Source organism: Lethenteron reissneri, chromosome 65, assembly GCF_015708825.2.
Source record: "Lethenteron reissneri isolate LAM-NWPU_2019-01 chromosome 65, ASM1570882v1, whole genome shotgun sequence".
NCBI classification, from domain to species: domain Eukaryota; kingdom Metazoa; phylum Chordata; class Hyperoartia; order Petromyzontiformes; family Petromyzontidae; genus Lethenteron; species Lethenteron reissneri.
This window is the reverse complement of record NC_083843.1, coordinates 8,684,531-8,700,559: the sequence shown is the minus strand read 5'-3', so window position 1 is coordinate 8,700,559 and position 16,029 is coordinate 8,684,531. Positions and strand designations below refer to the sequence as shown.

Sequence of the window (16,029 nt, the reverse complement as noted above, 5' to 3'; positions counted from 1 at the left end):
GCTGTGCCGGCCTTCATAGGGGCCGTCCATAATGACGTCACGCGATTTTTGACCCCGCCCCCCTTCGTCACACGGCGTCACAAAAAGTCAGACCCCCCTCAAATATGACGTCACAAAGCTCTGCCCCCCCCCCCCCCCCCAAAAAAAATAAACATGCCTAAAATAGCTTTAAACTATTGTCATTGTAGTGCATATTTAATGTGGCGCTGCACTCTGATGTTGTAGGAGAAAACATTTATTAAAAAGTCTATTTAATTAAGTAGAACGTGTTGTCTATATTCATTTAAAGTTACTCATTTTGACGTGACGTCACATTTCTCAACGCCCCCCCCCCCCCCCCATCGTCACAAATGTCTGCCCCCCCCCTCCCAGGTGCGTGATGTCATTTATGGACGGCCCCATAGGTGCTCGCTAACAGCCCTTACCCCTACAGCCTGTGAAGGCTACACGGGGGATCTGTGTCTTTGTGTGCGTGAGTCTGTGCGTTGTGCCCGTTTCTCTGCGCTGCTCACACTCCGTGCTCTCAGCACGCACGACTCAGATCCAGAATCCTCACGGAGTCATCAACACCACCCACACCCAGTGCGGGGTAGAGCGGTTGACTAAACGAGTGGTGGACGGAGTGCAGCAGCTCCATGGAGTCGGCGCGGTAAAACGACAGCAGCCCCGCCTCCCAGTGCAGGTGACACCCGACTCTCCGGGGAGGATCCTTCACCGGCACTGAGGTCTTCACACCACCATGCCACACTGAGCAGCTGTTGTTATTTTTATATAAAACCCAGGATGAGTCGTTCTTTCCCAGCCAGCAGTCGTCACCACACCCTTTCCGTGCGATCGTCCCGTACGCGACTCCAACCGCACAGCCCCCCGCCGCACCCCCCACGTCCACCTCCCAGTAGTGCTGACCCGACGAGAAGCTCTCGGAGCACAGGGCTTGTCGCCACCAGTCAAAGCGGTGCGGGTGATCGGGGCGACCCTGGGAGACAGCGGTCCGCGTCACCGTCCTGAGGTCCGAGGAAATCTGGAGGTTGTTGTCGGCCGAGTTTGGGTCCACAGTCGGTGAGCGTCCGTCTGCAGTAACGATAATCACAGTAGCCGTGTAACAACAGCACCACTATAACAACAGCACTCGTGCACTAACACGCACGTGCACTACAATAGAGCATTTTTCGATTTAAAGCTTTCGTGACTGCAGGGATTCATTTTCTTGGTTCTTTCGGTAAAGTCACGTAGAAGGGAAGTAATAAAATAATAAAAATAAAACATAATAAAACAATTACAATTATTTTATTACTTCCCTTCTACGTGACTTTACCGAAAGAACCAAGAAGATACAATAGAGCAATTCATGATGAGCATTGTTATACAACGTTGTAATGCGTAGCTATCGGTGTGATGACATGTAACGGGCGCTTTGTGAATCCACTGCTGGATGAGGGCCTCCCTACGCCGTGCGGGTCGCGGGGGATGTTTGACCATACTTCACCACGCTGGTCACCGCGTGTTTGTGGAGGCAGGTGGCGCGGCTGGCGAGAGCACAGAAGTACAGTACAGCAGTGCGTTTGTCTGCCCCGTCATCTACATTTTTAAAAGTCGAGCTTCAGTTCGATATTCACTGTGTAATAGATGTAAAACATGTGATGATACCATCAAAATGTGAACTGCTCTATATATTCTAATGTAAGGCTGAAAACTTAAAAGATATTAAATTCTCCCAACATGTATTTGTTAAAATGTTTTAATTGAAATAGAACGATCAAAGATAGAACAATTGTTAAGTTTTTTCGGTTAAGTCACGTAGGTAAAATAATAATAATAAAATAAAGTGATACAGTAAATTTAGCTGTGACGGTCCCACCTGAAGACGGAGACTTGTGTTGCCTTCGAAACATCGTGATTGAATTGAGTTATTTTCATTTATTATTATTTTATTTTATTATTATTATATTTTACCAACGTGACTTTACCGAAACAACCTAAGAGTATGAATCCTTGCAGTCACGAAAGCTTCAAATCTAGAATTGTTAAGTTAAATCAATAAAGTTCTAATAATAAAAAATAAAACACTTTTCAAAAATCGCAGCCTTTGCGATTTGCTAATCGCATTGTTTCAAATTGCGACTTCGATTTGAAATCGATTAATCGTTCAGCCCCACTGTGCGGTAGTGCCCGTGGGAGGCAGTGGATCACAGCAGCAGCGTGGATATCAACACCGCCGCAGCGTCTCTGTGTGTGTACAACAAACACAAACATCTCCCGTGTGTCACCTTTCACAGGCTGTAGGGGCAGATGGTGTTGGTGAGCACCTGTGAAGGCCGGCACGGCACTCGAGGTGGGTGTGATAGTGTAGTGATGTACACTCGTGTGTGTGTGTGATAGTGTAGTGATGTACACTCGTGTGTGTGTGTTAGTGTAGTGATGTACACTCGTGTGTGTGTGATAGTGTAGTGATGTACACTCGTGTGTGTGTGTGATAGTGTAGTGATGTACACTCGTGTGTGTGTGTGATAGTGTAGTGATGTACACTCGTGTGTGATAGTGTAGTGATGTACACTCGTGTGTGTGTGAGAGTGTAGTGATGTGCGCTCGTGTGTGTGTGATAGTGTAGTGATGTACACTCGTGTGTGTGTGTTATAGTGTAGTGATGTACACTCGTGTGTGTGATAGTGTGGTGATGTACACTCGTGTGTGTGATAGTGTAGTGATGTACACTCGTGTGTGTGATAGTGTGGTGATGTACACTCGTGTGTGTGATAGTGTAGTGATGTACACTCGTGTGTGTGATAGTGTAGTGATGAACACTCGTGTGTGTGTGATAGTGTAGTGATGTAAACTCGTGCGTGTGTGTGTGTGATAGTGTAGTGATGTACACGTGTGTGTGTGATAGTGTAGTGATGTACACTCGTGTGTGTGTGTGTGATAGTGTAGTGATGTACACTCTGTGTGTGTGTTAGTGTAGTGATGTACACTCGTGTGTGTGTGTGTGATAGTGTAGTGATGTACACTCGTGTGTGTGTGTGATAGTGTAGTGATGTACACTCGTGTGTGTGTGATAGTGTAGTGATGTACACTGTGTGTGTGTGATAGTGTAGTGATGTACACTCGTGTGTGTGTGTGTGTGTGATAGTGTAGTTATGTACACTCGTGTGTGTGTATGTGATAGTGTAGTGATGTACACTCGTGTGTATGTGTGTGTGATAGAGTAGTGATGTCCACTCGTGTGATAGTGTAGTGATGTACACTCGTGTGTTTGTGTGATAGTGTAGTGATGTCCACTCGTGTGTGTGTGATAGTGTAGTGATGTACACTCGTGTGTGTGTGTGATAGTGTAGTGATGTACACTCGTGTGTGTGTGTGATAGTGTAGTGATGTCCACTCGTGTGTGTGATAGTGTACTGATGTACACTCGTGTGTGTGTGTGTGTGATAGTGTAGTGATATACACTCGTGTGTGTGTGATAGTGTAGTGATGTACTTTCGTGTGTGCATTTATTAGAATTTATGTATGCATTTTAGTAATACGTTAAGTCTAATTCTTATTTTATACAACCCCATTAATGTATATTATGCCATATTAAATATAATTTATTATACTCTGGAACGGATTATTTTCTTTTCCATTATTTCTTATAGGAAAAATTCGTTTGGTATACATCATTTTTGGTATAAGTCCTACCTTCTGGAACGAATTAATGACGCATACCGAGGTACCACTGTAAACTGAACTGGTGGGCTTAATGGTCCTGTATTTATACTACTTTTTTATTACTGGAAAGTTCTTGAATGTTCTAGAAGTTACTACAAGCTACTACTCAGCACTGAATCTATCTGGAATTCCCATTGAAAATTTGTAAATTTCAAAATATCACTGTCTTGGTCACAAAAGCAAAGTTTGTGGGAAATAATAGCCATTTTGTGTACATTTGAGGCATAAGCAATTATAAAATAACACTTACTACCCAGGGACAATTTTTATTTATTACACAGTGTATTGAATCTTAATAATATCAGCCACAGCCTGTATGTGTCAAAGGCTCAGTGCCGTTGATGCTGAGAACTTCAGACTTTAACACAGAACCCTAAGAATCCTAACTGTGTCTGAGTCTGTATCACGCTGCCTCAAGCACTAAAAATGAATCCTAAGAATATCAGCCACAGTGTCTCTGTGTAAAACACTCACACGCAGAATAGCAATAGCATCCTCACTCAATTATACACACGTGTAGGGTTAATAGAGCTCATGTAATACTCATTTACACTCGTGTGTGTGCTGTATGTGAACTTAGAGGTATTGCAATACATGGGCAATAGCAATGTATCTGTTTGCACAGTGATACACGTGGTCAGCCACAACGATAACCCAGTCTGGCTCTGTGAGCCTCAGGTATTAGCATTGAACCCCAATAATCCTTAAGATGCCTTAGTAGGGATATAGCAGCCTCAAGCACATTATGAATGAACAATGAGAATCCTTAGGTTGCCTTAGTATGGATATGAGCCTACATCATTAACAATGAATCCTACGCATCACTACGGTGATGTAGTCTGGCTCGAGTCTGACGATAACATCCAGTACAGAAAATAATTATACTCGTAGATTAATCTGCTACGATGGTTACTCTGGCCAACTGCATCCTCACTGGATAAAACACGCGTGTAATATCAATGGAGCTTATGTAATAGTGAAATACACTCGTGTGTGTGCTATATATTATTGTCTAATGAATACATTACAGTCGTAATGTTAATGTTTGCTCGTGCAGTGTAGTGATAGACAAGGTCGACCAATATTATGCCTTAATCTCGCTCTGTGAGCCTCAGAGATTAACTGGGGAACCTAAGGATTCTAAAAATGCCTTAGTTTGACTCTCTGAGCATCAAGCTGTTGACTGAAGCCTAAAAATCTTCAACGTGTCTTAGTCTGGATGTATGATCCTTGGGCATTACCAATCAACCCTAAGTTTATATAATACATAAGAGGTTTTTTTGGGGTTAGATCGCGTAAATATATAAATGTGTCGTTAAACCTGCCACTACCCGACACAGACAACTAGTAAGGGTTGTCACGTAAACAGAACATGCCAATTCGTCACTAGTACAGCACGCCGGTGTGTTGGAGAGCCAAGCCACAACATTATTTAAATTTATATTGATGTAGTTATAAAAGCCATTTCACCATATGAATCCTGCAGGCCGCCTTTGTGTCCGCAGTGCTGATGCTTACAGCACGTACCCAGTACTCGTTTAAGCCAAGGGTTCATCTGGGAGAGCCTCAGAATTGGTTCTGAATCCACTCACCATTGATGATAGCCATGGCCGTGAGTCACGTGTAGGTGACCATGTTTGTAGCTCAGTGCACAGAGCATCCCATCATCATTGCACATCCATACTCACTCTCGCTCATCTACACATACGTATACAAACAGACGCAATTACAAGACCCCCCGTATAGCCCAAACAGGCTGTAGGGGCAAGAATTGTTAGCGAGTGACACTTCAAGGCCGGTATGGAACATGAGGGGGTGGGTGGCAAGCACCACGTAAGGCCGCCTTTGTCTCCCTAGTGGCAGTTTTTACACACTACACCAGGTAGTAATTTGAGGCTGAGTCGACCTAGGGGAGGCTCATGACCGGTTCAGAAAATTGTCACTGGTGTTGGCTGTGAACGGGAATCGAATGTGTTGCCAGGTTCATATTGTAGCACGTTAACCACTATGCCACCGCTCCGCAACATACACACAAGACACAATTACATGCACAATAACACACTCGCACAGGTGGTAAGAGTCCGTGGAACTCACACATGAATGCCAGCAGGTTGACCACAGCTCCCTGCAGGGCGCTGATCGTGGCGATGTCTTTTTTGCTGGGAGATGAGGGTGGATCTTCCTTCTGAGCGTCTCTCCTGTGAGACCAGAACCAGCAGTGACACACACAGCCCGTGTCTTACACAGCATCATTACACACAGTATCATCATTCACAGCATCATCACACGGCAACATTGCGCACAGCTTCACAGCACACAACATCATCACACAACCCTTGTCTTACACATCATCATCTCACACAGCATCATGCCACACATCATCACACAACATAACACAACATCATCATACAGCATGATCATCATACAGCATGATCATCATACATCATCATCACACATCATCATCATACAGCCCATATTCCACACAAGGCGTCACCCCGTGTGTTTATTTGTGCGAGTTCATGAATCCATACCGGTTTGTCTCTTTCAGGTGAACCTGCAGGAGTCAGACACAGGGGGCGCGAGTCAGTTCACCTCCAGCCACGTTAACCACACGGTGATTGGTAGACGCGATGAGCTGGGTTGCGCTTATCCATTTGCATATCCCAGTGTTGTTGGTTGTATTCAAGACAAAGCCGTGGACTCGTTATGACTCAATAATTCTCATCAGCAAGGTGTGGCCTCTAAAATTGTTGCCACTTGGTGTCCGATATTATGGCAAGAGGCGTCCGTGGCACTTGACATCGAGTTGCAGTGATTGTGAACCAACATTCAAAATAATGATCCACTGCGAGAGTGAATTACAACCAGAGCGTTGCGTTACCAGAGTCCATAATTTAGCAGGGTGAACATTTGTTGAGGCATGCAATCTCGGGATTTGTTTCAACTTTCAAAGACTCATCAGCAGTCAGTGCTGAAATATAACTGCTTCTGGCTTTCCTGATGTTAAAAGCCCTTCCGTGTTCAGCATTAATAATGGTTGGTATACATTTGGTAAAATGAAAATTTTTAATGTAGTGTCAAGTGGCCTCAATCTGATGTACATTACAGGATGATGAGGTTACAATTTTTTATGCCAATGCCTGCATATATTACCAACCAATTAACTCAAGGGATTTGTGTGTTAATCGTAAATTTCTTCTTTTGAAATTCAGCGGTAGTTCATATTTTTATTACAATATACAAATCCAAGTTGGTGAACTTGACTCTACGCTTATTTTAGAACCCATTGGCTATATTTGTATTGACAATGCACGTGGCGTTATTGTTTTGTGTTGCAACGCATGTGCCACGTTTACAAACACAATGAACACGCGAACTGGGGCACTCGCCCTGGCTCCGTGAGCGCTCTACCTGCAGGAACGTGAGCGAGTCCCTCTCCTCCTGCAGAGCGCGCAGGCGCGTGGCTGCTGCCTTGAGCTCGCTGATCTCGCGCTCGTAATGAGCGATGTTCTCCTCGATCTGGGACAGCAGCTCGCGCCCCTTCACATCCACGCGATCCAGAGCCGCCCTCTCGTCCTCATCCAGCATCGTCCTCATGCGGGTGAACTCGCCTGAGATGCCAGCCTTGGTCTGGAGCATGGAATCCTGCAAAGGGCGTGTGATGGATTCTATAAATTAATATTCTATGCTGCTAAGACCAAAGTCACATTGTTTTCCAGTTTCTCAAAACCTATTTTTCCCTGCTGCCACGTTATGTCTTTGGACTCGCATCTCATTGAACAGGTCGATAACTTCAGGTATCTAGGTGCTATCTTGCCCGTCACATTGATACTATCGCCAGTAAGATTTAATAAACAAAATCCTCTATATAAATAGACATTGTCTCACCTCGGCTCCATCTTCATGTAGTCCAAGCTGCCATCCTCCCCATCTTTGACTCCTGTGAAATCATCGACTGCCGAGCCTCTTGTTCCATTATACCACCTGGCTGCCCACTTTGACCTTGATGCCTCCATATCAACACATTATTGCAACCTCTGTATCACCTCCAATTTATCTCCCCTGGATATGTTTAGAGACCACCACAGGGCTGTCTTCATCCTAATATTCCTTTAAAACAAATCCGCCTAACTCCAGAAGTGTATTGGTGAGGATCTGTAAATTATTTACCAAAACAGATAAGCACATGTTTTAGGTTCTTTCAGTAAAGATAAGCACATGATTCACCTTCTGCATAGATTCATCATTAAAAGTATTTTGTACACAATCTATTTGCCCCATGGCCTTTTGGGACTGAATTATTGTATCAGTACTGGCAGACCTCGCTAAACGCTCTGTATGCTTCCTGAAGAAGTGAGTGCCTATCGAATAAGCGCTAAAATGGGTCATTATACTGTTGTATATATCAGGATGTGTTCCCGTCAGCGTTATTGCTTTCAGATGACCAATACAGTGAGGGAAAAAAGTATTTGATCCCCTGCTGTTTTTTGTACGTTTGCCCACTGACAAAGAAATGATCAGTCTATAATTTTAATGGTAGGTTTATTTGACCAGTGAGAGACAGAATAACAAAAAAAATCCAGAAAAACGCATGTAAAAAATGTTATAAATTGATTTGCATTTTAATGAGGGAATTAAGTATTTGACCCCTCTGCAAGACATGACTTAGTACTTGGTGGCAAAACCCTTGTTGGCAATCACAGAGGTCAGACGTTTCTTGTAGTTGGCCACCAGGTTTGCACACATCTCAGGAGGGATTTTGTCCCACTCCTGTTTGCAGATCTTCTCCAAGTCATTAAGGTTTCGAGGCTGACGCCTGGCAACTCGAACCTTCAGCTCCCTCCACAGATTTTCTATGGGATTAAGGTCTGGAGACTGGCTAGGCCACTCCAGGACCTTAATGTGCTTCTTCGTGAGCCACTCCTTTGTTGCCTTGGCCGTGTGTTTTGGGTCATTGTCATACTGGAATACCCATCCACGATCTATTTTCAATGCCCTGGCTGAGGGAAGGAGGTTCTCACCCAAGATTTGACGGAGCATGGCCCCGTCCATTGTCTCTTTGATGCGGTGAAGTTGTCCTGTCCCCTTAGCAGAAAAACACCCCCAAAGCATAATGTTTCCACCTCCATGTTTGACGGTGGGGATGGTGTTCTTGGGGTCATAGGCAGCATTCCTCCTCCTCCAAACACGTCGAGTTGAGTTGATGCCAAAGAGCTCCATTTTGGTCTCATCTGACCACAACACTTTCACCCATTTGTCCTCTGAATCATTCAGATGTTCATTGGCAAACTTCAGACGGGCATGTAAATGTGCTTTCTTGAGCAGGGGGACCTTGCGGGCACAGCAGGATTTCAGTCCTTCACGGCGTAGTGTGTTACCAACTGTTTTCTTGGTGACTATGGTCCCAGCTGCCTTGAGATCATTGACAAGATCCTCCCGTGTAGTTCTGGGCTGATTCCTCACCGTTCTCATGATCATTGCAACTCCACGAGGTGAGATCTTGCATGGAGCCCCAGGCCGAGGGAGATTGACAGTTCTTTTGTGTTTCTTCCATTTGCGAATAATCGCACCAACTGTTGTCACCTTCTCACCAAGCTGCTTGGCGATGGTCTTGTAGCCCATTCCAGCCTTGTGTAGGTCTACAATCTTGTCCCTGACATCCTTGGAGAGCTCTTTGGTCTTGGCCATGGTGGAGAGTTTGGAATCTGATTGATTGCGTCTGTGAACAGGTGTCTTTTATAAAGGTAACAAGCTGAGATTAGGAGCACTCACTTTTAGAGTGTGCTCCTAATCTAAGCTCGTTACATGTATAAAAGACACCTGAGAGCCAGAAATCTTTCTGATTGAGAAGGGGTAAAATACTTATTTCCCTCATTAAAATGAAAATCAATTTATAAAATTTTTGACATGCGTTTTTCTGTATTGTGTTGTTATTCTGTCTCTCACTGTTCAAATAAACTGATCATTTCTTTGTCAGTGGGCAAATGTACAAAATCAGCAGGGGATCAAATACTTTTTTACCTCACTGTAGATGTAGTCGATTACATCACCAAATATATATCTTTTCAGAATATCATGAAATAACTCTTTCTGTTTGATTTTCAAAATTCTTACAATTATATCAGGTTGATGTTCTGGTCTTTTAGTCCTAGATATTGCGTTTAGAATTTCAGACCAAGTAGGGTTACATGTAAAGGTTACTTATAGGTCCGGCTTTCCAAATGTATGCACTATTTCCATTGTGTCCTGAAAGTTTTGCTACATATATCTTGGACTTCCTTGAATTGTAGATGGAAAAATAATCATATGCCCTGCTCTTGAGGCCTGATCTTCAGCTCTCGCTTTTACCGCATCCAACATTCCTCTATATTGTTCTATGCGTAACTCCTTTTGATTGTGTCTTAGATTGTTTAATCGTGCACCCTCTGTTTTAACGTATGTGTAGTGTTGTTGATTCTGGAGACGTCGGAGCTGGATCTTGGAGGCAACACTATTTATTTAACACAATGCTCGGCAGTACAACCCGGCACACTCAGAACAACTGCCCTTCTATCACCACTGCCTTGGGAGGTACTGCCTCCGGGCTAACTCACCCGATACGGGACTGATAATCTAGGTCCTCCAGCTACGGGTGCCTAGGAGAGGCTAATCTAACCCGACCTAGCCAGGGTGCGGGTTCCAACCACTGGCCTGCTCGGACCCGGCCCTTACAAGGACGTCGGGCCGGGGGTTCCCAGGGTCTCACCACTGAGCCACACAGAGTCCCGGCCCTGACAAGGGCAGCGGGGCTAGGGGTCCCAGGGTACTATCTGGCCGGTCTTCTTGCTTCTGTCTTCTGTCTTCAACTGGCCCCGAGCCTGTAGAGAGGTCCCGCTTATAAACACCTCCAAACCGAGGGGCGGGTCCCGTGGGATCCTAGGAAACCCCGCAGCGCCCACCCATTGGGAGGGGTCCCGTGGGATCCCAGAATACCCCGCAGCCCCCTCCTGCTCCGGGACTAGGGATATTGGGACTGCCCCTGCTGGACTGTGTCAGCCCCTACAGGTAAGTGTACACAGTCTGTTTATGTCGCTACACATAGTCCATACACGCCCCTACAAATGCAACAACAGCACATTGATGGAAACGTTTTTCACTCAAGTGTTGTATGCCGAATTCATTTCTGATTGATCGTCTATATGGATAATATTGCAGTTGCATATTTCTTGTTCGTTTTGCTTTATTCAAGGTGTTTCAATTCCCAATGCCAGCCACTTTCTCTGTATGGAAATAATATTGGGTAAACTATCGGGTCACAGTTCCTATTTATAGAAAATATAGTTTTGCAAGTATCACCTTCAAGATAAATATCCTGTTTAACAAGAGGTTCACCATCATCTCTGACAAATTTAGCAGCAACTTCGGTCTTGAATGTAGGGGCATTGTGTCTTCATAGGTCTAGTTCAGAATATCCGATGAATACTATTTTTACTTTCATAGTTGGATTGTTTAATTAATTTTATGAATTTTTCATAGTATTCGGCAAATAGATTCGGTATTCGTTAAATTTCGTTCAGTAGCATTGCAATTTCACTACAGCCTCTGTTTAATTTGTTATCTCATCGTTTTCCAGTTGCTTCTACTGAGTCAAAAATATATAACTGTCCATATCCTGTTTATTGTCGATGTTGCGTATAATGGATACACCATATGATACATTTGACCATGCATTCTCAAACAGTAAGGTCCATGTCCAGGAGGTGCCTTCATTTCAGCTCCCATCGATGCAAAAGCTCCAGCAGAATTGCAGTCTCTGATATGATCTCAGTAATGTCGTGCTTCTGGTGTTACTTCTGTCAATAACTTTTTTAAATAGTTCATGTGCTTCTGTTAACGGTGCCAGACAAAAACTTTTCCATCACAACAGCACTCTGTGTTTCAATCTTAATTTTTGGAGCTTTCGTGACTGCAGCATTATTCTATGTTTTTTTCGGTAAAAAACTCTGTCTATTTAAGGCCACCCAACAGAGACGATCACCCCTCTCTGTACCTGGGTTGCTCTCTCTATGTATCTTGGTGATATCTGTCTGCTTATATGTCTGTCTATAGTTTTCTGGTTAGATTCTATGTCGCTATTTCATTATACCTGATGATGATTGCTTGTGTTGCAATCGAAACGTCGTCTGCTATTATTTATTTAAATTTATTATTTTATCTTTATACGTGACTTTACCGAACTAACCAAAGAATAAGTCCTCTGTGTATGTCTTTGATGCATTCAGTTCAACGGTCCAATATATTGCTTTACATAATGTTCATTCAATTGTTGTATTAACAATATTACGTTCATCCACTTCTACGCATATTTCTTGGTTGTTGGCATTGGGCACTTCACTATTTAATCTTCTCCTTTTGGCTTCCTTTCTCTCTCTATTTGAGTTTATTCGTCGGCTTTTTCTTCTGCTGATTCGTTTGCTCTTTTTTTGTGCATGTAGATTTCAATCAATGTTTAATCGTAGGTTTCTTTCTTCTGATGTCTCATCTTCTCTCCGCTGTCTGTAATATTGTCGTCTACCTCGATCCATCACTATCACGTTATGAGGGCCCGACCATCTCATCTATCTATATTTAAAAGAGCATCGTTGTCGGAGCCATCTATCTATGTATATTAAAGATAATAATTACGTTTAACTATTCAAAAATATACATCATGGATATTGCCTTCCTGGTATTTTGATAAGGTATGTAACAGTTGTAAAATAAAACGTTTTATAAAAAATAAAATCTGAAATTATTCAAACCGTTGAAATTTTACACTGAAGAAGGCGACACGAATGTTGCTTAAATGTCACTATTCACAAAATACATCTTGAATATTTCCTCCATAGTCTTCAGAGCTCAAACACCATCTTATGAGCCAAAGCAGACGATCTAGGAACCGGTCTTTGGAAGCCAGCTGAGATGTTGCAGTCATCCTTAGCCGTTTATATTTAGATAGATATGTTTTCATTTTCTATTTTTGTAAAAATGTTCTCCAGGCCCATGAGCGCTATAATGAATGAGTGTTCTACAAGCGTCGTGCGAAGTTAGGTCTGCCTGTATTCATTCAGTACAAGAAAACTCTTGAGCTGTTTTGACATGCAGTCAGGCTTGCTTGAATCAATGCAGGTGAGCTACCAGATGTTATAGATAAGGACCCTCTCTCTATCATATGGATCCAAGTTGAACGCAAATTTATGATACATAAACCAGTCTATTGTTGCCTCTACTGAATCAATGCTGACAAAATTATGCACTCCCAGAAGACTGCGGAATCATTACTTTTGTAAAGATGCACTCCCACTTAGTGGGGCTGAAGGAATGTATCAATTTTTTTCCATAATTTATACAGACACAGGTATATGATGGAGACCTATTATCTGCTTATTTGTTTTTGTTACATATATGCTCCACAACATGGATATTTTATGTAAATTATTAATATCACCAGCTGATTGTATGCCCTGTTTATGTTGGCATGCGCCAACATAAACAGGCTCATGGCAATTTCGTTGAAGGCATTAAAGGTAGACACAATTTTGTAATTATCCTTACCATTAAAATTTACGACTCCAAACGAGTTAATCACTAATACATCACGACGTATGCACATTCCATTTAAAATGTTTGAAATAGATAGTAATTTACTCTACGTTGTGTTTGCTTTTGAGTTGGGTGCGTGTCATGAGAGCAAACGTGTTTTTCCAGCATCCCCTTTACTCTCTTGAAGTCGCGTCTCTTGTGTTTATTCTAGCATTTAACGCATATTTCCTGTCATATTTAATCGTCATATTCACTCGTTTAATTTCTAGTTTCTAATTCAAAATAGTCGTTGCTCCAATCTGTGCTATTTTATCTCAGCCATTGCAAGTCATTCGAGTTATACTGCAAAGTGCTTTGCAGTCTCACGAGGTACGAACTTTTTTTTTCTATAAACGTTGCATTTGTTTACTGTTCAAGCACACATTTCCATAAAAATCCAATATCCTGCACAGTTATTACACACTGACTCAAGACTAACAGTTCACTTGACTCTACGGAGTGGGCCTCACAGTGATGTCAACTCCACAGACACTCACAGGGAGACTCCACGCAGGGTAGAGGTCACGGAGTCACAGAGTCCACACGCGTTACCTGCACGTCCTTGCGAGCGGCCTTCATCTGTCCAACGGACGCCTCCGCCTTCTTCCTCTTCTCCTCCACCACTCGCATCTCCTCTCCGACTCCACTCTGTAAGAGACGAAGTCACCAAATGAGACTCCACTCCCTGAGCGTCCCCTCTCAGCCCAACTCCACACGGAGCCTTCCACAGTGATGGCTCTATAATTTCCACCAGAGGAGTGGTGAGGAAGTCAGCCTGGACTGACTGAAAAAGGCTAAACGGCAAGGGACCGTGGAGAGAGAATCAACACACGGTGATGTTCGTTGTATGAGATGTTTTTATTAATCCCAGGTGATAGTTTTTTCAGTTCATGTAGAAATATCAGAATCAGTATATGTATTTATATTGGAGGAATCAGATGAGCTATAACGCTCTTTTTCACATGTCCAGTAGGGGTGGGTAAGAACGTTACAACAACAAACTATACAAATACCAGATAGTAGTGCAAAGTACAAGAAACGTAAACAAATCACCCAATAACATACAACTAAACCATCCCCATCTTACCAGGCAAATCCCACCGAGGTATTAATTATTTTTTTCAGAAGCGACCTGGCCACAAATTATAACTCAACAAAGTGGCTTATCATGTGGAAATGTATAACAGCCAAATAATCTCAATGCATGTTTTTTTTGCTGCACCTCGGTGGTTCTCACTGTCGGCATGCGGGCCTCACCTTCCGTGTCTGATGCTGGTCCTCCAGCGTGTCGACATCATGCCCTCGATGTTCTCCAGCGATTGTACAGACTGTGCACACGAGGCTCATGTCCTGCTTGCAGTAGAACTTGAGCGCCTCGTTGTGCCTCTTGCACTTGCGTGCTTCGGGGTTCACATCTGTTGACAACAGGACGTGGTCCTTCAACTTCGCTCTCTCCAGGTGAGGCGCGAGGTGCTTCATGCAGAAGGACATCTCACACTTGAGGCAAGTCTTCACTGCAGGCGTCTTGCCTTCTGGGCAGTGGTCACAAAAAACAACACCACCAGCAGCAGCAGCCATGGTCTCAGTCACTCGCAGCTGCTCTATGAGGTTGGCGAGTGTCACGTTCCTGGTCAGCTGGGGCCGTCGAGGGAAGGTCTTGCGGCACTGCGGGCAGCAGTAGGAGTCTGTCTCCTTCCAGGCGCCCTCCAGACACTGGAGGCAGAACGAGTGGCCGCAGGTCAGCGTGGAAGGGCAGTCAAACGTGTCCAGGCAGATGGAGCAGGTCAACTCGCGGTCCACGTTCTCAGCAGGAGCTGCGCTCGCCATGACCCGAGGATGCACCCAAAATAGTTCCTCACTGTGCCTTAGAGAATCTATTTCAACAAAAATACTTTAAGTTTATAATATCGTGAGATGTTGAATATAATTGACGAGTGGTTCTGTGCGCAGCTCACACAGCGGAGACGAACAAGGAAATGAACTGACTTCACCTGCAGTTAAGTTATAAATACCTCGAGACACGCCCTGGAATGTTCCATACGGCGGCTGCGCTCACCTGTGTAGACGTGGCGGTACAGTCACGCCCTGTGTAATAGCCAAAATTGCTTTGTGTTTAGTTTGTCCTTCCCCTGCACTTCCGATTAGCACGGTTGGCTACGTACGGTGTGGAAGAAGTTAAACATACATAGCTTTGACCGGTCTCAATTGTTATAATATTTGTACAAACAAAACCCAGCAGCAGCCACCCGGGACACAGCGATAATGGTTTGTCCCACAGGCTGATTGACCGGCTAGGTCAGGCTGTGTGCATTGCACACAGTGGAACCGCACCTTGTACAAACATTCTGATGGTAAAGGTGAACTTGTTTTTATTCCCATCTGTGTCTTTATTCATTTTTTTCTTGCAAGGCCTGTTTGTTTAAGCTTCGCAGTCTGTAATCGTGTAACATCTTTATCAGCTAATATTTTAACAACTGGCTTTGTGCGTCCTCTGTTCATGTGTCAAATATGTTTTTGTTTTTTATTCCTACGACACCGTTTTATTCTGGGTGGACAGTGGTTGTATGTATGTTTAACTTTTTTTCACCGTACGTAGTCAACCGTGCTAATCGAAGGTGGGTGTGTAGGTGGGTGATTGGTTTAGTGTGTGGGTAAGCGGTTGGGTGTGTGGGTAAGTGGGAGAGTATGTATGTTGAACTTATGTCGCAGCGTACGTAGCCACTC

General features: G+C 43.8%; 1 protein-coding gene across 1 annotated transcript; it reads right to left on the bottom strand.

The window, feature by feature from the left end:
- Positions 1–390: 390 nt before the first annotated feature.
- Positions 391–15,256, bottom strand: LOC133359561 (E3 ubiquitin/ISG15 ligase TRIM25-like). The gene is made up of 6 exons (XM_061578004.1): positions 14,563–15,256; positions 13,858–13,953; positions 7,117–7,350; positions 6,237–6,259; positions 5,800–5,903; positions 391–1,071 (listed from the first exon to the last, which is right to left on the bottom strand). The coding sequence occupies exons 1-6, from the start codon at positions 15,130–15,132 to the stop codon at positions 524–526; spliced, it is 1,575 nt and encodes a 524-aa protein (XP_061433988.1). The 5' UTR covers positions 15,133–15,256; the 3' UTR covers positions 391–523.
- Between the last annotated feature and the right edge of the window lie 773 nt (positions 15,257–16,029).

Bases quoted from the DNA above. Each gene is read 5' to 3' on its own strand.
- LOC133359561 (XM_061578004.1), bottom strand. From the start codon at position 15,132: ATGGCGAGCGCAGCTCCTGCTGAGAACGTGGACCGCGAGTTGACCTGC. The intron at 7,351-13,857 runs GTAACGCGTGTG...CGCCCTTTGCAG, and splicing joins CCGCTCGCAAGGACGTGCAG to GATTCCATGCTCCAGACCAA. The intron at 1,072-5,799 runs GTGAGTTCCACG...TCGTTACTGCAG, and splicing joins CAACCTGCTGGCATTCATGT to ACGGACGCTCACCGACTGTG.